Source organism: Anser cygnoides, chromosome 1 (genome assembly GCF_040182565.1).
Source record: "Anser cygnoides isolate HZ-2024a breed goose chromosome 1, Taihu_goose_T2T_genome, whole genome shotgun sequence".
NCBI classification, from domain to species: Eukaryota; Metazoa; Chordata; class Aves; order Anseriformes; family Anatidae; genus Anser; species Anser cygnoides.
Window position 1 is genome coordinate 208,157,447 of NC_089873.1, and position 21,379 is coordinate 208,178,825.

The 21,379-nt window shown below is 42.4% G+C and overlaps 1 protein-coding gene across 19 annotated transcripts in view; it reads left to right on the forward strand.

Moving 5' to 3' along the window:
• The window catches only part of TENM4 (teneurin transmembrane protein 4), a 1,678,763-nt gene that overhangs the window by 1,572,297 nt on the left and 85,087 nt on the right, over positions 1 to 21,379 (forward strand). For all 19 annotated transcript variants that reach the window (XM_066989940.1, XM_066989945.1, XM_066989941.1 and 16 more), the window contains one exon: positions 8,269 to 8,485. In XM_066989940.1, the coding sequence (XP_066846041.1) occupies positions 8,269 to 8,485 (217 nt within the window). The remainder of the gene's footprint in view (positions 1 to 8,268; positions 8,486 to 21,379) is intronic.

The following is a 21,379-nucleotide window of genomic DNA, read 5'->3' on the forward strand; positions in this document are numbered from 1 at the left end:
CCTCTTGAATTTCACTCCAAGCACAGACTGCCTGGTTTCTGTGCTGCTTTGCTGGTAGGGTAAGTCCCTTTGCTAAAAGCCTGCCTGGAGAGAGGGAGAATCGCATGAAGCCAGCTGCATCAACAGCGTGCTCCGGAGCAGTGATGATCTGGGGGATGCTGTGAACTTGTAGACTCTAAACACGTTATTATAGCTCTGGTTTATGGCCAGCTAGTGGTGATTGTCACGTGTTTTCAGTCATTTCTTCCTTCTACTCCATTCCCTTCTGTTTTTTTTCGGACGTTTTGTTAAGCAAGAATGTAGCCCTGGATTAGGGTGGACTTTCTGCAGAGTATTTCTGTAGTGCCTGCACCGCAGGGCTCTGCTTCTGCGCTAGAGCCCAAGGAGTGCTATAACACAAATACATGATTACTATTACATATGCCTATATTATTTCGATCCTGCAAACATGTGCTGAGCACTTAGAGTAGATGTGAAGACAACTCCTTTCCCAGGGAGCCAGCGATCTAATTTAGCTAGGATTCAACCGGTGAGAACCTTAGTAAGGCAAAATCAAAACAGAGCAGGTGGGATAGAAAGGGCTAAGGGAACCTTAATATCTAACATGACCACAGCGTGCCAACCGTGACATTGCTCTTGTTTCTTACATCTGTATTTTGTTTCCCTTTGATTCCTTACAGTGTCCAAAAGCTACAGCCCTATTGTTGGACAGGTGAAATTGTTCTCTTCAAAGCCCAAGAGGAAAACCTATTTATTCCCCAGATCTAGTTGAAGTAAATTAAGTGCTGGTCCTCAGCTCAGGGCAGAACATCATTACTCCTGCAAACCTTCATCAACCCAAGCATCCACATGAACAATAACTTGTGTTTTGTGCAGAAATGCTGAGCCATTCCTTTAGTCTCTATTTTGCTAGAGTTTAGACTGAAAAAAAGGGTAAAATCCGATTTGTCCAAGGGTAAGAATAACACATTATGTTAGCTTTACATCTGAGTGTCCCCATTTTAAACCCTTCCCATCCAAACTCTTCCATTAATACATCCAGAAGCATTACAGGACAAGACAGGCAGTGTCCCCATGAAGGATAATAAATGTTGCCTGGTGAATGGTGCAGAAGGGAGAGTGAAAGACAAGAACTGGATGAGTTGAGAGCCTCGATTATGCATACAACCAGTGCATTTTATGCCTCTGTTGGCAATGAAATACTTCCAAAAGACAATGTATTTTTATTGTTATTTTCTTTCTAGCCTTACTTTGCCTAGTGCAGCTTCACACAGAGGTTCTTCTTGCTGCAGTCAGTGGCAGAATGTCTTATCCTCTTCATCAGGAGCAATCCTTGAGTTTGTCCTGTGCACCCTCCCAGATTTACCACAAGAAGACTCTTTAGGCTCACCTCTTTCTGCATGCCTGTGTGTTCATGGCTTCTGATGAGCATCACAGTCCACAGGATGCTCTCCATGTACGACCAGATCCATCCCTACCTGTGGCCTGCCTGTTCCGTCCCGACACTTGACATGCAGCCCCCTGTCAGAGTCAGCTTAAACACGTAATAACACTCCTGGCTGAAGGCTATTTGCATGCTGTTGTTGATGTTAGCATGACGGATGTTTGTTGCAGCATCCATAACTCTGTAGAAATGCTCCATTATTCAATCTCAGCGAGCTAAGACGCTGCCCATTAAATCAGCCAACACAATTGTGGGGCCATGAAAAGTCACAGCTAATTTGAAATTTTATTAGCTCTCAGCTGATCTTGTTTACTGCAAAAGCAGTCTCTCAAAACCAGTCCTTTCCTTCTGTGTAAAACCCTGCTCCTGGGCACCTCGTTGGCTCTGCATGGTGGTGGTTGAGGGACTTGGAAACCAAACTACGTAAGGCTTGAAGGAGGAACGAGGCTCCTGTGGGACTCGGGAGCACTTTGCAGCCAGCAAGCACAGCAGCAGCCCAAGGAGCGCAGGGTTAGTAGCCCCATTGCTGCTGGAGACTAATTATTTTGCAGGCTAGCAGTGGCTGTGAACATGACAATTAGTTTTTGTTCCGGGGAGGTGATATGTCACACTCATTTCATCACAGTTCAGAAGTAAGCCAAAAGAGATGCCTCTCCTAATGAGCAGGGGTGCTCAACAGGCACACTCTTTTTCCTATCAGTGAATGGCTGGGTTTGTGCCTCAGGTTCTTAATCCATTCCTAGCAAAGTCGGCTTGCAGGAAGCCAGAGAGTCTGGGCGTGAAGGCTTACATGCAAGGAAGACAGTCACAAAGCCCCTTTAGTTATTTGTCTGCCTGCCCCTCCTGGTGCTTGGGAGGGAAGGAGCATATCCCACCTGGGAGACAAACCTTGTTTCCATCATAACACACCTGGGACAGGTTCAGTTTATCTGTTGGTGTTTCAGTTTGTTGCTGGCTTGGGGTTTTTTTTGAGAAGATTATTACATTTGGCTCGGATCCATCAACTCCTTGTGTGGTGAATACCAATGAGCGTGAGATAGCGATCCTCCAGCCCGCCTGAAACTCCTGTGGGCAAAGTAAGGCACAGCCTTGAGTCTTCCACGCTAACCCCAGCAGCTCCAGATTGTCGAAATTGTCTCGTTGTTTTGGGTGGCTGTTTTTTTTTCTTTTCTTTTTTTGCATGCTCTTGAAACCTCATAAAGGCCATGATTTTCAGAAAGTGATGGGTCACAAGCAATGCCTGAAAGCCCAGTAATTTTAGGTCATCTTAAGTCTGGCATCCAAGTGAGTAGTTATAGCAGACAGCTATGACACTGAGTATCTTGTGAAACTCTTTCTGAATAAGGTCAGCGTTCAGATCCATTGTCAGGATCTAACTTAGCTGTCCCAGTTGCTACAGTCAGAGTGTTTAACATCAGGGTAGCAATGACTGAGAAAAAACTGCCTGCTCTTGCAAACCAAACCCTGTCCCTCTCAGCAGTCAGAAATCGATTTGAGCTCTGCACCAGCAGTAGGCCGTCAGAATACATCCCTTTCTGTATTTGCACCCTTGTTCATAAGGATAAGAGGCAAAAGGTAGTAAGGAGAAGATGAGAAAGGAGGTGTTTGAGGACACATGAGATGAGACAGCCGTCTGCAACACCAGGCTTCTTCCCTTCCCTTGTCCATTAGCTGCTATTAAGGTATCCGCAGGTATGCACAGGTATCTTACACTTTACCCTCTTCCACAAAGTAAACGTGTAGCAAGAACAGGCTGAAAACCCACTATAGATGCAGATCTTTAACAACTGTTCCTATTTCAGTGGGTTGCACTGGTTTTCAGAGTGGGACCAGAACGGATGTGGTGTGAACACAAAAAGACAATGTCTGCTCCCAAAGAGTTTGCAGACTTAGTGTTTGGAAGAGCTCAGTAATGGTATTGGTGGATGTCTGATCTTTAAAATGAGATACAAGCCAGATTCGGTAGTCCCAAAGCAAAATTCTCGGTCTAATGTTAGACAGAGGACAGATTATCTGATCACAGTGGACTCAGATTTAAAATAAAATTTTTAAAAAGGGTTTAAAATGAAATGAGAAAAAAAAAAGTTAGCTGAACAAATTGGAGCTTCTTGTCCTAAATAGCAGGAAAGGAATTTGTTTTGCAGAGTCCTGTTGATTTTTCTTCATATCAGCCTCTCTCTGAAGGGAATGAGACAGGGCTCTCAAGATGACCTCCAGAGGTCCCATCCTGTCTAACTTAAGCTATGATTACATAATTCTTAGTTAAAGATGCAACCCACTGATCATATTACTTACCAGATGTGGCAATACCTTGCCAGTGGTTCCCTTTTCACAGAGACGAGGATTTGATCCGCCCCATGGTAACTCTGAGATTGCAAAAGGTATTTCATGGCTTTGCACAAAGGGGGTCCAGCTAAAGAGTTTGATTTTTGGCAGGAGTGCCAGCCTGGGCGTTTAGGGCACCTGTGTCTACGCAGGAAAACACCTCAAAGATGTAAAAATTCATTTTCCATGGAAATACCAAAGAACATGAGGTTAAAATCTGGCTTAATAACAGATCTCAGATTTAATTTGTGAAATGAAAGGGATCCGTGGCTGAAGCAGTTTCTAGAAGGGCTCCTCGGAATTGCTTGTTGGATCCAACCTTATTCAGTGTTTTCATCATTATCTTGGAGTGTTGTTTAAATCTTTCCTGGTAAAGTCTTGGGATCACCTAAGGCTTGATACGGTGATAAATAGCGTACCCAGCTCGTTTTGATACAGGGTGATCTGACTCACATCACTACACAGTCACAATCAAACAAAATGTGTCTTAATGCAGCAAAATGCAAGGTAATACCCCTGGGAACAAGGAAAGCATGTTATACTTAGGAGGCTGGAGACTCTTGAAAAGCAATGACTCAGAACAGGATTTAGAGGTCACTGGAGATAATTGTCTCAACATGAGTTCTCAGTGCCACGCTGTTGCTAAAAGGCTACTGTGAACCTTAGAGGTATAAAAAAATAAAACAAAATAGGGAATTGGGCTCTTTTCTGTACCCACTATTGCTGCCGTAGTTCCGTGTCCAGTGTTGGTGCCCACATACAACAAACCATGTGAAATTGCTGGAAAGAGATCAAAGGATAGAAAAATAAATTAATAAATAACATTAGAAAGATTAAAAAAAAAATCCAGCAGCTGGAAAACAAACCGTACAATGAGAACTTTAGTCTTCCTCAGCTGTTCAGAGAAAGGGTTTGGAATAGCTTCTTGCTCAGTGTGGAGGGACTTGCACATGGCAAAGACATCCGATCACGCAGGGCAGGAGGAGATGCTGGTAACTTTGCAGACAAAGGCAAAACAAATTCCAGTGGTGGGACATGGGAGTTAGACAAACTCGACCTTGAAATAAGATGCAGTTTCCTAGCAGTAATTAAGCATTTGAACGGCTTACCGGAGGAAGTGGTGGGCTCACTGTAATCAGATGGCTTTGAAATATGAGATATCTTTCTAAAAGACAGGCTTTAATCCAGTTCTGGGGGGGAAAAATGAACAGCCTGTGTATATAGGAGGTCCGACAGGCAGAGCATAGTAGCCTTTTTGACCTTAAAGTATATAAATTATTGCAAACACAGGACTTTCAATCTTGCATGGAGATAATTCAGCAGCACATTTGTTCTCTGGTCTGAGGTGTCTCAGTCATGTCACGGTTGTATGTAGTATAAGGAAACCCCTGTTTTCTAAAACCCAGGGCTGTATAAACATGGCCCTAACTGAGACCTTATTGTGCTGCCCATCTGTGCTCCAGGAGCACAGGGGAGTTAGGAATCCACACGTAGATCATAGGCCTCCGGGGCTTTGCTGTGGCAAAATTTGGGCTGCAAAAGTCACTGATACCATGTTCACCTCCTTCTGTTGCCTCTCTTGGAAAATTTTGCAGTGAGTTCTAAGAAAAAAAATCACCTTTATGCTTTAGGAATTTGAGAGATGTTTTGTATTATGACTTCGTATTTTTTGTGAGATCGTATCTTGATATATTTTCCTTTGCTGTGGGTACTGCCTTTCCACGTTTGTTTTTGTTTTTGTTTTTTTGTTTTTGTTGTTCTGTTTGGATTACTTGTGGCCCATACAACTGAACAAAAGAAAACAGAAAAGCAAAACAAAAACAACAACAAAACAATGTTCAGATGGACACATCACACTCATGACCTGGTTTGTATCTCTTGCTGTTTTCCACCTCTCAGATAGAAACAGTCTTCAAATTTTCCAAGCTAAATAAATGCATTGTCCTGAAACTGCTGCTGGTATTAGAGGTGAGTAGCTAAATCCCACTTCAGCTCTTGAGGACCTAAATGGCTGTAAGATGTCAGTGACAAACCTCGCTGGTGTAATTACCCCCAGCTCACTCCATACAGGCCTGAAACACATTAGCTGCAAAGCTAATCTGCAGATGAGGCCTCAGCACTCCCACCTGTACAAAACACTGCCCCGTGCATCTGGTCCTCAAACATTTATCTGCTGTTTCCTGCAGAGACAGTATTTCCTTGCTGTCTTGCAGCTTCAGGTCCCAAAACGCATTTCTGATGTCTGAACTGAAGACAGGGTAATGAAGAGGTATGGTGCAGCTCGTTTGCTGTCCTCTCACCACACCGCCTTTATTGTAGAAAACATTATAAATGTGTGGGAGAAAATGACAACATTTTATCTTGCTTGAAACTGTAATCGGTACAATAACAAGGCTGGTTTGCTTTTTCTTTTATGTACTTTTCTTATATTTTTTTCCAGTGGGTAGCTATGGATAAGCATATTACATCTATGCAGGTCTTTGTTCTATGAACAGTATCTCAAGCTCCATCTGAGATTTGACCTTCCAGAATCCTACTGGCCTAATCACCTGCAGCAAGTCCTTTTTTTTTTTTTAATGGGCAAATAAAACGTAATTAGTTCTTTTTCATTATCACTAGTCATCAGGAGAGAAGGCAGATGGGTAGATTTTGTGCCCGAGCTGATAAATTTTTGTGGCAATTTTGTGAGGAGTTATAAAGATGTAGAGATATCAGAACAGACAGAGGTAAGGATAATGGATGGGATTTTCAAAAGCACTTTTGCTAGCCTAGCACTGCTCCCATTATCATTAATGGCAGGTGCAGAGCACTTGTGAAAATGACTCGGGGTGTGTGTGTGTGATTGTGTGCACAGAGCAGATATTCATCACACTTGACCCACACGTAGACTGGAAGCTCTGGGAACATGGAGTAGGATTTTGTTCAGCTTTCTGTATAACTGTAACCACATGAAATGATGTTGCAAGTGATGTTTTATGGCACTAAAATCTTCCAAGAACGGAAGAGGTATAACTCAACAGAATCCTAGTGCATGACACGTAAGCCTTCGTAAGTGCTACCGCAATAATAACAGATCAGATTCTCATCCTATTTATATTACAGTAAATTCAAAGTAATGCCAATAATATTAGTGAAAGGGCTTCTAATTCACACTGGTATAACTGGGATGAAACTGAAGCTCACAGTCTGCAGTAATGACAAACTGGCTTGTCTTAATTTACCGTTTCTTTGGAATTGAAAATACGTTATCCTGACAACTCCAAATCTCATCCCACTTCAGGAGAGACCTACCTCTCAGGACATCTTCGCTCTCCAAGCTCATTCATTTCTTGCCTCTCTGCTGAAGCTGTCAGTAGGATGCTAGCTGTAAAGGTGGTTTCTCTGATATATAGAGCTCCCAGCAACTACACGGAGACCCACCACTCATTGTTCATTGGTCTTTGAACAGCCATCACATGGTAACAATTTTCATTCACTATCGAGCTGTCTTGTTCGAAATGATGACTGGGAAGTGAAGGGCTCCATATCTCATTACCCCAGAACAAAAACATCCAGTTCCCTTATCTGGTTTAAAGATCCAGCTCAACTACACGCTAACAACTTTTATTTCTAAATGTGATGCTTCATCAGTCCCCCTCTGAGCTTTTTGGGCATTTCCTTTCCTGTTGCTACTTTTTACTTAGCTGTTTGCAATGAATAATGCCGTCTTAAAACGAACTGGGGAATGCTCCTATGGTGATGATGGGGTGGAGGGGAAGTAATAGTGTCTATGCTTTTGATGACTTGACAGATACACAAACTCTAATTTTACTAGATCACACTTGGCAAGCTTTTCTCATGTGGGTCCACTGCTATTATTGTTATTTATTACTTTAGTGGTGCTGAAAATACAAGATTTATATCCTGAGAGTTTTCGGTTGTCTGTTACTCTGTCTGCATTAAATAAATGTAACAAAGGCCAAAAGAAGCTGAACCTTCCCAGTAAAATCTTTGCCTTCTCATCTATCTAGCCAGAATCTTTAGTGGGTTGCACGTATAGATCTCTCTGTAGCCATGGTAGATATCATGGCTTTCTCCATTTTTGAGTATTACTGAAAGTGACCCTGCTAGCTTTGGTGTGATGAAGGTTGCCTGTGATTTGTACAGGCAACAGGAGTGGTGTAAAAAAGTCATTGGTATATGGACAGAAATAAAAAACACACCAACCTTTAGGGTCTCCAGAGTTATCTCAATGACCGAGATGTGAAAAGGCATGTCCCAGAATCAACCTCAAATATGGTTTCTTTAGCTTCTGGTCTCATGTGTATGCGTGTTTTCATGTATATACAGATATTAATTCATACTTGATGTTCTTTATTGGGGCATTAAGGTAACAGGTCTTTCTCTGCGCAGGTGTAAAGTTCACGTTTCTCTCTGTCTGCATTATAAAGTGCTCTTGCACCATGAAGTCTGCAATAATCCATGTTACATTTGCTCTAATCTTTCTTATCCTTCTGTAGATGGCCTGGTTGATTGCATGGACCCAGACTGCTGCTTGCAGCCACTGTGCCACGTCAACGCGCTGTGCCTGGGCTCCCCGGACCCCCTGGATATCATCCAGGAGACACAAGCCCCTGTCTCCCAGCAGAGCTTGCGTTCGTTCTATGATCGGATCAAGTTCCTGATCGGCAAGGACAGCACTCACATCATCCCAGGAGACAATCCCTTTGAAGGAGGGTAAGTTAATTTTGTTTTTTCTTCAGTAAGAGGGAAAGCGTGAGCCACTGGACCAGTGAAAGAGGTAGAATGGCTTAAGAAGGAATAGCAGCAAGATGCAATACATGGAAACCATCTCAGGGAAGTAAATACCCGTAAAATTTTGTGGCTGGTATAATTCTGTTTTCTTTCTCCTCTTCTGCAAGGTCCTGCCACCCAGTAAGAAAAGATGTTTCTCTCCCAGTGCGCATGGGCAGTTGCATCTGTCCTGTCTTATTTCAAGGAACAAAAGCCATCCGTTCAGCAGGGCTCTTCTAGTTCAAGTGACTGTCATTCTCCAGAACTATTTAGTACATTTAGCAATGGCAGACCTTCTTCTACATTAAACAGAGGTTTGACAGAGCCAACAGAAAGGGAAACTGGAATGATATTTACAGTCTACTGTATAGATTCCAAAGGCCTGGAGAAAATCTTACAGTCTGGGGAGGGCTATTAGAGCAAATGCTGACGTAAACAATCAAGTTGAATATAAATTGGTTTTCATACGTAGACATTCATTGCAATCATCATCACGAAATAGGAACTGACAAAGAGATTTTATGCCGTTCACGTCTGTGACTGCATTTCAGCCCTTCGGTTCAGGCAGTGCCGGGCTGTCAGGAGAGGCAGCCCCTTTAAACTGTGTGCTTGTAGCGGGACACCACAATACATACCCTGGGGCATTAGATTCTTAGATCATTCGGTGCCTGCTCCGAATGTTGCCTTTCAGAAGTGGTGACCCCGAGCCACGAGGTGGTTCTCAGCACTGAGGTTTGAACTCGGCTGAATTCCACCCAGTCATTAACTGCTTACTTTCAGCTTTCCCACGCACAGCAGTGAATAGCTTGGCTCTGAAACTATACAATCCTCGTGTTCCTACGGGTAGTTATTTCAGTACTTGCATCTCAGCAGGCCTCTAGGGCCCTTCTGGGTCTGACCTAATGCTCTTCCAGGAGGGGACGTTGCCAGCATCCCTGGGTCACACCTCCCGTGGGTACCACCTCCTGTGTGTCACCATCTCTGGTGGTCTACAGGCTGACCTCAGATGTGAACCACTTAGAGGCATGCCAAGGGCAGGGAACTGGCCTGATGTGATAGTTTCTCTGATTTGTCTTGCTGCCAAGCCCTTCAGAGTCCACAAAAGCTAATGGCAATGATTCAGGTCAAAGCCAAGCAGTCATTATGTAGCAAACAGTTTTCCTTTGCCAGCATTCTCAAGATTACAGATTCAGGATACTGAACAGTCCAGGCTCTAGACTCAATGCTAGAACAGTGAATCCTCTGTTGTCAGTTGTGATATGTTGCTGTAAAATCAGGTCTCAGAACTTAAAATAACTTACACTCACAATTCCATTTTCTGATATATTTAGAGTTGTAATTCCTCAGTTGAGCTCACAGTTGGAAGCCTTTCCACGGCGGACTGTGGTCTCAGAGCCATGTGTAGCTACCTGTTTTGGTAGGTAGAGGATTTCAGTAGACACAAGTCATGTTTAACAGATTTTTCTTTGCAGCTAAAGAACTGTAGGAATCTTCACGCATGTGTGATAACAATTTGCAGCTTCTCTTTAAAGAAAGTCTGCGTTCACCAATACAGAGAGGTGAGGGGAATAATGTGAATTTCTCATTATATAGTAAATTTGCTTCTGGGAGTGCCAGCAGAGAACCAGAAAGACTGTCACGTAGGGCCACATAAATTCCTACAGGAGTTACATGAGTTTCATAGATCTGATGGCAGATCTCTATGTAGGAAAGAATTACTTTCCATCTGTAAATGCCCTGCTAAGGATTCAGAATTCAGAAGAAGCACCTGCTAGCAGAAATGTTTATTTGGCATATAGATTATTAGAGTGAGAGAATGCAAAGATTCAAATCAATAGGAAGGGTTTTAATGATTGCTTTTAATTTACTACAGTGAAACTAATAAATGGAGCTCCTTGTTCCATTTAAGTTAACACGAAGAATTATACAGAGACAGTGATGACTGATGAGGTTGCCTTTCTTAAAATATCAGCACGGGGTGGGTATCACTAAATATGGTCCACAGACATGCCACCTCAGGCAGTGATTTTATTGCATCTTTCAAGTTAAATATCTGACTCATCACAAGAGCAGTTGCAAATAACAGTGAAGGATTTCAGCAGAAGGTATGTTTTCCCACGAGACAGCACCACAGCACACAATCTGGGCTTATTGGTCTGTTGGGTTGCTAAAAATGACATTACTCTTTTGAGATGGTAAAAGATACCGTGAGTTCCTGCTAGTTCTTAAAAGTCCTACAGATCTGGATAAACTCAACCGTCACGAGCGTTTTCTGCCTGCTTAGCCTCTCTTTGTAGTTCCAACTGGCTGTTTGTCAGAAGGCTGAACCTTTAAGCAGACATCTCTTGTCACCCTGGAAATGGCAGCACTTCAGCGGTGGTCAGAGAGAGCCTTCTCCATGCCGAGGAGCATCCTGCAGGCAGCCTTGGCCTGGGACAGCTGTATCTTCTCGTGTGATTATGCCCTTTCTTCGGTAGCGTTCTCGTTAAATCTCCTCCTGTTGGTTTAAAAACAGATTGGTGATAAAATCCCTCTTACCGTCAAACTACATCTCCATGAAGATTACAGCAGCAGCTGGGGGCAAGATGAACCGTTTTCCTCTTCCTTCCAGCTGCTGGCTCAGAACCTCGTCCAGCAGGAGGGAGGGCAGGAAATCTTTTTCTTCCAGTGGAGAGCTCTGACATCCTGACTTAGGACACTTCTCCCCTTTGTTGCCGCTGCAATTCAGGAAGTCATGTTCTTCCTGGTGTAGGTCAGGACTGTACACTGCTGTACGACACATGCTGTGAGCAGTCCCATAAGCAGAGGTGAGAAGAGGGGACCCTCTGTCTGCCATGGGGACGATGCCCTGCAGAGACACACATGGCACAGGCACACTCCTCATCTTTCAGGTCAGGGATTTGAGGAACCAGAGCCTCTCAGGGCTTTTCCAGGCCATGCCTGGCTGCTACGTCCAGCCCTGCAGCTGGAAAGGAGGTGTTACACCACAGCACGGCTGCAGCTCTTGTATGGGCTTGCAGAAGAGACAGCAGAGTGAGGGAGATGACTGAATACCTGTACAATGCATTTCCTGGGCTTCAGAGACACAGCTTAGCTACCCTTTAGAGAGAACAGCCGTGCAGATCACCTAATGGATACAAATAAATGAATGCCTCGTGACAGCTAGCCTTTGAGTGAATTTATTATTGAATTACACTCCAGCTTTTTAAGAACAAGCTGAGCTGACAAGCTCTCTCACCACTGCAGAAGAAAAAGAAAGACAATGATAAATTACCCAGATGGATAAAGGTAAAGACCTTGTCTCCTCCAAAATACCAGCAATTATATATTATTCATGTTTGGGAAGAAAAAATAATCATTGCCCATATTGAAATGAGTGTTTATGATGATAAAGCAAGTAGCTAAATTAAATTCTGAATGCACAGAATGTCTTTTCACATCATTTTGATGAACAGATAACAAGTACTCTTCTGCTACTTGATCGTTCGTGTATTGATTTTGAAACCACTTACTCTTGCTGTTTGCTTTGTATTTTTAAGCCATTCTTAGTTGTCCATCATTGTAAGGAGCAGCACAAGATGCAGCGGTGTCAAGTTGTTGACTTTCAAGTAGGACACCTGATATCTTTGTTCTCTCTTGAGGGACAGTGTCAGAAAACTGCAAGAACAGGCTAAAGCCCTGATCCACAGAGTCTATGCTAAGTGTTGGCAGAGGATTAACGTACCGCTGAAAACCATGTGCAGAAATGGTGGTTTTTGTAAAGAATATTTTAAAACAAATCAGGTGATTTTTAAGTAGATGCATTTTAAACCCCTTCTTTTTTTTTGGCATATTTTTTGTGTATCTACTTGCTGCCAGTAGCGTTAACCCCTCCCAATTAAACAGGCAGCTAGAAATAACCCCCTGAGTTATGAAGACACATCAGAGAGCAGGATCTGGTATCAGCTGCAAGAATAGTCCCTTATTGCCATCATGTCAATAGCCTACGTACAGAAAGTAGTAAGTTTTAATGGTTAAAAATTCTTATCTGAATGCCGTTTGCACCTTTCTGTTCCCACTGCTCAGTGAGCAGGGATCCCCAAACATGCCACTCCACCCCCCTGTGCCTCCACATATGCCAGGCTGTACAATGCACCTCCCTGATCCTACAGGTTCCTCCAGCAGATCTTGCTGAGTTTGCTTGTCCTAGCCAAAGACAAAATTAGAGAGAAGTCAAAAAAAACCCAACAAACTAACCCAGTGTGGCTTTCTGCTGATGACTCCTCCCAGGCTGGCTGGTCCAAACCATCCCTTTGGCCCTGCTCCAGCAGGATGCGGTTCCTTTGAGCTGACAGCAAAATACCATGGGTGGGGGGCACCCCAAAAGCTGCAGGCACCTCGGAGGCCATGCAGGAGCTCCCAGAGCACAGCAGCTCCATGCATGGCTTTGGACAGATCTGAGGGATAAATGCAGCATCTGTTTAACACTGTGTCATAGGTACTAGACACCATCCAGTGCTCCTGCTCAAACCATCTCCTTCCCAGATTTACTCTCTTCCAAAGGCATCCATCTATTTTTGTTTCTTTCTGCTTAAATTAACTACTCATTAGCTACAAATCACAACTTTGTGAAATGCAGGAGAATAATGAGGAATTTTCAAAGACCCAGTGTTTTTTATTTTGGTAATTATTGCTCGTACACGCAGACAAGCATACTTTTAAAACTTACCTTTTCGGTGTACAGGCCATATATACGTGCCTTTTCAACGTCTGCCTTTTTATTTTGGTTTCAAATTATATACTGTGGCATTATTTCAGCTCAAAGTGATTTTGCATTGAGCATGCCATTATTTCCATATAATAAATTAATGCAAAATATGCAGCTACCTACTCCCATCTCGTGGAGTTTGTACCCACAGGACTCTCTGAAAGAAAATTTCCAATCAATTTTTATGTTTCTTTCCATAATATAGATAGCATAATCATAACGTAATTATATTCCCCTTTCACAAGTGGCAGTGAAAGGAAGTTCTGAGTACAGTCATTAGAGAAGCTGAGATTCAGTTTTTAACAAATATTAAAAATTATTGGATATTTATTACTGAGAACTCTTGCACTAGATTTTCTGGGACTATCTACAAGAGAAAGTCACGCTTGAAGAAATTATGAATTCATCCCTTCTCTGTTGATGTACATTAAACTATTGATTTCTCTTCTCAGTGGGGAAAGAATGCTCAAAACTGAAGGAATACTTGAAAAAAAAGTAGGCATTATACTAGGGATAAAATAGCTTGCTACGTATATAATCAGCAAAACAGAGAGGAAATGGGAAATATGAAGAGAAGAAATAGAGATGAGGACAAAACCTCGAAGGAGGCTTAGGAGCCTGCAGGACCTTGAAGGTCTCAGGTGATACCGGTGCACCTGGGAGCTCCTGGAACGTGCAGAAAGCAAAACCCGAGCCTTCAAAACTCCCAAGCAGAAATGCAAAACTCTCCTAATGAGTTAAGTACCTCATGGATTACACAGATGCTGATGTGCACATTTGGTTTTAGGAATTTAAACTGCACTGTAGATGCTGATGTACTCTCTTGGATCTGGCACATTGACATTTGATTAATATTTATCCAATATTCGGGGTACGTTCCTTTGAAAAAAGAGCAGCCCGCATGGCCGTTGTTTTATACTGCTGGTTGATAGACATGACCGGCGTGATGGCTATGAGCTGAGTCAGTAGCTCCATTCGATAAATCAACATCACCAGGAGCAGCATATCCTGTTCAGTGGAGTGACTTGATTATTTCATTCTGCCTTCTTCAAAGGAAATCTCAGCTCTCTGCTGTAATGATTCTCACGTGGGACCCGGACACATTCCTTCTGCAAAAACCTGGAGCTTTCTGCCCCAAGCTCTTTGCTCGTCTCTGAAAATTTGGCAATCCCTGAGCAGACGGGATTGCTGGAGCATCCCTTGGCCAGCCCAGCACAAAATCTGCATCCCAGCCCCAAGCTGCGGGGAGGCTGGTGTGAGCTGATTTGGGCTTTGCACTGCTGGGGTGAAGCTCTGCTTTGCCAGATCGTCTCTGGGCAGCCGCCTCTAGCTGGTGGATGCTAACAGCTGAGTCCCAGTGCAGTTGTCAACCATTTCGATTTATCAGGAAGAGTGTGTCCTTTGAGTGTGACATTTACTTGCTAAATTGGTTAAAACCTCATACATAGCAAATCAGTTTTAAAATCCCAATCATAAAATCTTATATGTTTTATTGAATCATTTTTTTTTCCTAATTCCTTTGGATCACTACAAAGCTATCAGGCAGCTTATATGTAGTTAAAGAACTTTTCCTCTGATCGTCAGAAAAAGGGAGCTCATTTTATAATTAACCTGGAAATAATGTATTTCTTCTGTCCTGTTCAGTTTGACTTTCATGATACCTCAAATTCAATGGGAGGAATTGCTTTTATTTTGGGTCTTCTGCAGAGCTGAACATGTGGCTATAGCTTACAAAATAAATACCAGACATAAAATACTATGATAATACAAAACTGGTAAGATCTGCAGACTTTTTTTTTTTTATGACTTGACATGAATACATTATTCTTCCTGAAAATTATTGCACCATAAAATCTCTAACTCTCATAGAAATAATGGTTTTAGGATCACTTCTGAAAAATTATGAAATGAGCATAATTCTGTATTAGGTACAAAAATTATCTCGCATCTTATGAGCTATTGAACCTGACATGGGTTTTACAGACCTAAAAAAATGAGAGCATGATTCTGCTTCTTTGAGACCTTGTACAAAGCAAGAGAGTGTGTTTCTTTGGTTGTGCTGAAGTAAAGGAAAGAATCATCAACTTTTAAAGCACTTCTTAGACAACCACGCTGTGAATAAAAGGATTTTTCACCGAAACTTTGCAGTAAAGCACAGCCCAACTTTATTAAGCGTTACATTTCCTATAAAAATCTATTCTAAAGTACTTTCACTTCTCCATTATAGTTGGACCATTTTTATAACATCAGAGACCAATGTCGATGTCTGTTCCTCTTCATTTCCTACTTGGTGAACAGCTTTCCTGTATCCTTTATCCTCCCACCTTCCCAGCCGAAAAATCTTGGGATGCAAAACCAGCGAGCTGATGAGGCATAGAGACCCAAGATGTTCTGGAGGCAGAAGTGACATCTCTGTCCAACAGTGACCAGATTGCTTGGCTGATCAGAGAGGCAGATTGTGCTTTCATCTTCCTATGTCTGTCCCTTGAGGAAAGGAACAGACATCAAGTAGAAGGTTCAAATCTTGGGAGAAGTTTTCAAAACCCTGAGGGTCCGAGCCTTTCAAGAATTGAGCCATGAGGGAGTTGTTCTGAGGGCAATGATCATTCAGTCTTGAGATTTCCAGAAGTGATTGGTGTTCAGCTCTTTCCTCAAATGAGTATTACATTTTATTACTAACTGTCATGAAAGAAAGATGCCTTCTTTTCCCTTTGGAGGAGCTACAACCCACAGCCACCAATAGCACAGACAAACACGATGCCATAGGAGATTTCAGAGGACTAATTCATCACGGAGCGGAATGGAGGCAGATGTGTGCAGTGGGGAGCTTGAGAAACTGGCCAACAGCTGGACACAGAGCCGAGCCCACTCTTGGGTACTAGAAAGATCAGATGAAGAAGACCCACTGTTTTGATACTGCCAGGTTAGACTAGATCTAATGAGACAAAGACAAGAAAATCTGCATCCGGACGTGTTATGGTAAAACTAGATTAATAACCACCTTCCTCCTATACTTCAAATACCACCTTCATTAGCCACAGTCATAAAGTATACAAGCATTAGATTGCTTTTTCTCCTGTCCTTCCTAAGACAATTTAAGCAATGTGCTTTCATCGGAGCGTTTCAATCAGGCGGCTTTGCTGTTTGTTTTGTAAAATATCTGAGAGACTCTCGAAGGTTTCTTGCAAAAGGTTAACAATTAAGGCCTCTACCCACATAAAGAATCGTCAGCGCCTCCTAACCCTTCAGCGATGGGACCTTATAAATAGCTTCATTGAGCAGGTTAAACAAACAGGGCAGATACTGCTTCTTGCTGCAAACAACGTAGAATTTACTTTCTTTTACTGAGTCTGGTCAGAGCTCTTATAAACTTTGCTCTTCATCATCCAGTCTTCTTCTCCCGGGTCCTGGGCTTCTCAGAAAGTTGAATGGCAGTGAGAAGTGTTGCAAACCACGTCTGCCAGTGCCATTTTAGCAAGTCCCTGACCGGGACTTGGTTGAATATGAACACATTTAGTCCTTTGTCAGATTGACAGTGGCATTCTGGTGCTCCCCTTACAGGCAAGGCTCTCAGCTGAGCCTAATTGATGATTTGTATCCCGGCTGCCCAACACGTGCCAAACCCTTTCAGAAACTCACTTGTGTTACCCATGGGGCTGAGGGAGTCTTTCTGGATGGCTACTCTTTCATTTTCTTATTTTCTTTTTTTTCACATAAGCATGCCTTACTTGTTTAACAAGAAACCCTTTAGCAAGATCTTTTCCATTCTTTTTCCTAACCTTAATTCCTTAATTCAGATGTCATCTAGATCAGTAGAGGGGGTTCCAAATTCAGCTTTTCTTACAGCTAAACTGAAGAAGCCAGAAAGGGATTGACTCGGTTCAAGGAAAGACTATCAAGAGATATTTTTTTGGCACAGTTAAGAGGCAAGTGGGCAGAGCTTGTTTAACAGACAGAGCTTTTTTTACAGGCAGCTTTTGAGGGAGATACTGCCACTAGCAATAAACTCGAAGGTCTGTATGTTCTGCTGTTGCCTTTTCTTCTTTTGTCCTTCATCTGTCAGCTCAGGCATATTCTGTGTCCATGTGCTTGATCATGACGCCCTTGGCTTTTACCTGGCATGCTACCAATTTTTCTGTCTATCCAGTGCTAGACAGCCCTGAGGTGGTTTGACCCGAGACAGGTGCATTCAAACCAAAGTGGCCGAGGTACGTTTTGCTGCATCCCGCCTTATTATTAAGCAAAAAGGTCACAACAGATAAAGCCATGAGAACACGTTTGTACCAAATGACTGTATTTATAGGTACTTACCAGAAAGGTTTCCCAGCACGCCACAGATGAAGTACCGTTAGAATGTAAAAATTCCTGTGCAAGCGATTAGCAGATTACTACAATTATCCTCTTAATGTCCCTGTAAGAAAATGTGCCTCAATTGTAATTTTGCAGGTGGAGTACTAGAATACATGCAGACCAGCTGATAGGACCAGTGTTGAACAAAAAGTCTGTAGCAGAAGAAGAAATATTGCTGAAATCATCTAATTTCAATAGTAAGGCTCGTGCCAACAAGAAATAACTTTCTAGGTTTTCACACAAGGGTGCTGTGGTGAAGCTTCATCCAGAGCAGAAGAATAAATCCCCAGCATGTCTACGCCAGTAAAATATGAAGTGGTAAATAAGATCAAAGAGATGAAAAGATTTATAGTGGCAAATTAAAATATTTATTATGAATAACTTGGCTGAAGCTGGCTGAGTAATCATGATAACCATCTCCATACATCTGAAACTTTTGAAGGAGAAGGCACAATGAGTTTTGGAGGAAATATTTTGAAGAGCTTCAGAAATTCACTGAGGTGAGATTTCCCCTTGGCACCTATTCTCAGTCAGGGAAAGAATATACATTTCTTTCAGCAAAAGAGGATTTAGAATGTGTGGGATTTTCTTTTTCCAATGAAAAATGTTCAGCAAAAGCAGTATTTTTTTTCTATTTCCCAGTGCCAAGCACAGTGTCAGCAGAAAACTGCTATGAATAAGAAGTGTTGGAAGGACCAATGTCTAAGTTATGAGACATTGGGTCAGATACAGTATTAAAGTCAGATCTTTAATGTACTCCAATGGGAATATGAGAGATGGCTTTTGGGGAATTTACTTTTCTGTCTTCTGTTCTAAAACTCTTTTGGTCTGCTCAGATTTTGTAGAGAAGTAAAGCAGCCTATCAAACTTTCTGTATACCTGAGCAATGGGAAAGTAAAGGTATCATTGCACCCTGTCTGTTTTGCCACTGTAGCCCAGATCCTACCAGGAAGGCTTAAATTAATTTTCAAAGGAATAAAGAAGATTTCACAAAGCAATGGTATAAAATTGTCTGATATGCCATCTGGCATTCTAGATAGCAATTCGACAATGGCTTGGTGTTTCAGGGAAGCCTTTGTGGACAAATTTTAACAAAAAAATAGGGAAAGTCTAATTAGAGAAGTAGAAAAACAGCAGAGTGCTGTTCATTGCAAACCAAGAATCCATACAGCCTAAAATAAAAGTAGTGAAGGAAACAAACAAACAAAACAAAAGACAAACAGAAAAGAGAGGCAGTATGCAGAATCTTTTAATAATTCAATGGGAAGACGAGGCTCTAGCTACGAGAAATTCAATTTTGTTCAACTGCAGAAAACACTCTGAACTGGCAGGCCTAGCCTGATGGAATAAATCTCTTCTATTAACATGAGAGATAATTTTATGTAAATATATTGGGAGACCTTCTAGCAGAGCCGAGCGTCTTAGCAATACCACTTAACTTGTTTGTAGTGTAATTGCATTTAGACCAAGGTCTTCTGAAGGAAATGGCTGACTAAATTAGCATTAACCAGGTTCCTGGGGGGCTCGGTGCGTTGTGGGTAGTCGATCTTGCCTCCAGAAAGGACACGTTGACACGAGAGAAGCCAGCTGCTTCCCACGCACTGTATTCACTGTTTTTCCCAAGTGGGGCAAATTTTATCACCTAGGGAAGAAGATTTGAGAATCTAATCAAGCAGAGTCTGGGCTTTGGTTTTTCTCCAGTTCCCATCCCTCCTGCATTTAACTGAATTCAGATTTGTGCGTGTTGCTCCAGCTCCTTTTTATCACTGTGGTTCGGGAAGGATGTCCCCTTTGTGGGAATATATCTTTCCCTATAGCATGTAAGGAAAGCTATTGTTGTAGTCCTCTGGGGGAGTGGTGGATGCAGCTGGGCTCGTCGATGAGCTGCTTCTCTGCGAAGAGATGCTAGCTTCATCTGAGCTAGTGAGCACGTAGATGCACAAATGGTGCTGGAGACAGCACTGCGAAGCATCAGCTAGGATGGGAACCAAGTCTCTTGCTGGAAGGTGGGAGGTCAAATGCATCTGTTTGTCCATATTGTGCTCATTCCTGTTACTGAAGAAATAGTTGTCTGTGATATGTAATGGACCAGATGCTCGCTGATATAAAGCACATCCCCCCATTAACAGGAGCTGAGGATCTAAGCCAATGTGCTTGCAATATTACGTAGAAGTTTGCAACTACTTGGACATGTTTTAAGTAGGGCAGCAGGGGAGACACCTGCAGCATTTTGTATTTTTTCCTTTGCTTGCTTTTAACTCTTGGAAGGAAGGAACAAGTGGAAGTATTCTTTCTGGGTTTGCAAAAATGTAGCATGATCTTGTCTCTCGAGTATTTTAAAACACGAGCAGTCCCCATGTTGACTTGAATATGCAATCAGTAAGTCAGAATACTGAGTGCCTCGTGCTCTGCAACAAGGCTTTAGTCTTCAAGCAAGTCCATCGTGATTTCTTGCCTTTCCCAAAATGTGCAGCCATCTGGTAAGGAGAAGAGACAGTTCCAAACCCTTCCACGGGGCTCCCTAAAGGATAGAAAAGGAGATGGGGCAGGGTGGAGGGAATCACGGAAAAATCTTGGAAGAGAAAGCCTAGCTCTTCACTCAGGTATGTGATTGCACATATTCACTGTGCAAAATTGCACTACGGTTGGTGACCTGTAGGCTTCAGCAGGGTCATTCCAAGCATTGACGTTATTCCCAGCATATTCCATGGTATTGTGATCCTTTGAGTTATGCTTTGCCTGCCTGTTAGAGAGTGACATATGTTTCACTTTACTGTACTTGGATATTATTTTAAATTTGTTGTCTATGGGAAGTTGGGTTAGAGCCTTCAGTGGGAGAAGCAACAGAAGTACGAAAAACATTATTAACTACAAGCTGGGTCCAAGTCTTTTCCTGCATGACTCCTAACAAGTCAGTGATGATATATCAGAGAAGACTCAGTGACAGAAAAATAAGTTCCATTATCTCATTTTCCTGTGTTCTATTCCAAAATTGTATATGAATCAAGTCACATTTTAGATTGCTGGCACATTCTGGTAACGCTTGGAGAATTTCTGTTAATATTGGAGCTCTCTGTTTAGATCAGTAAGAGTTTTAAGACTCCCTGACAAATGGTCTGTTTTCTGTGCTGTGGAATATACAACGACTGCAGCCCTTACTTAATAGAAATTATACGTTATCTCCTTGCATTATACAATATCGGATTTTCAGATGGACTCAAAGAAAATAACTTGATCTCTCAAGTGTTTATGAAATCAACGTTACAAAACAGTGCAGATACCATTTGCCTGAGTGAACCGGTAAAGTGACATTTCTCAGCTCAAGTGGGTAGATAGCGAGTGCAGCTGGGATGATTTACTCTTGCTGAGAACTGGTCCCGCACCTGTAGAAACATTGGCTTTCAATCTCTGCTCTCCACCAGGACAACAGCAAGGAAAATCACTCACCGGGTCACGTTAGCACACTGACACCACAATTTGCTGTTGTTGCTCAGAAAAATAGTTGGCCTCAGCCAGCAATTGGGCTCAGACACTCTCACAGACGTGTGATGCTTTGTCTTTACAGAAAGCTCCTCAGGTAGCAGCATAGCAATGACTTAGAGGTCTGGAAACAGGCTTTGGAATAAGAACCCAGAAAATCTGTCTTTGGCTTTACTGCAGATTTTCTGCCTGACCTTGGACAACTGAAAACCACTCTGCTTTATTTGCTTTCTCTGTAAAATACCTATCATGCAGTATTA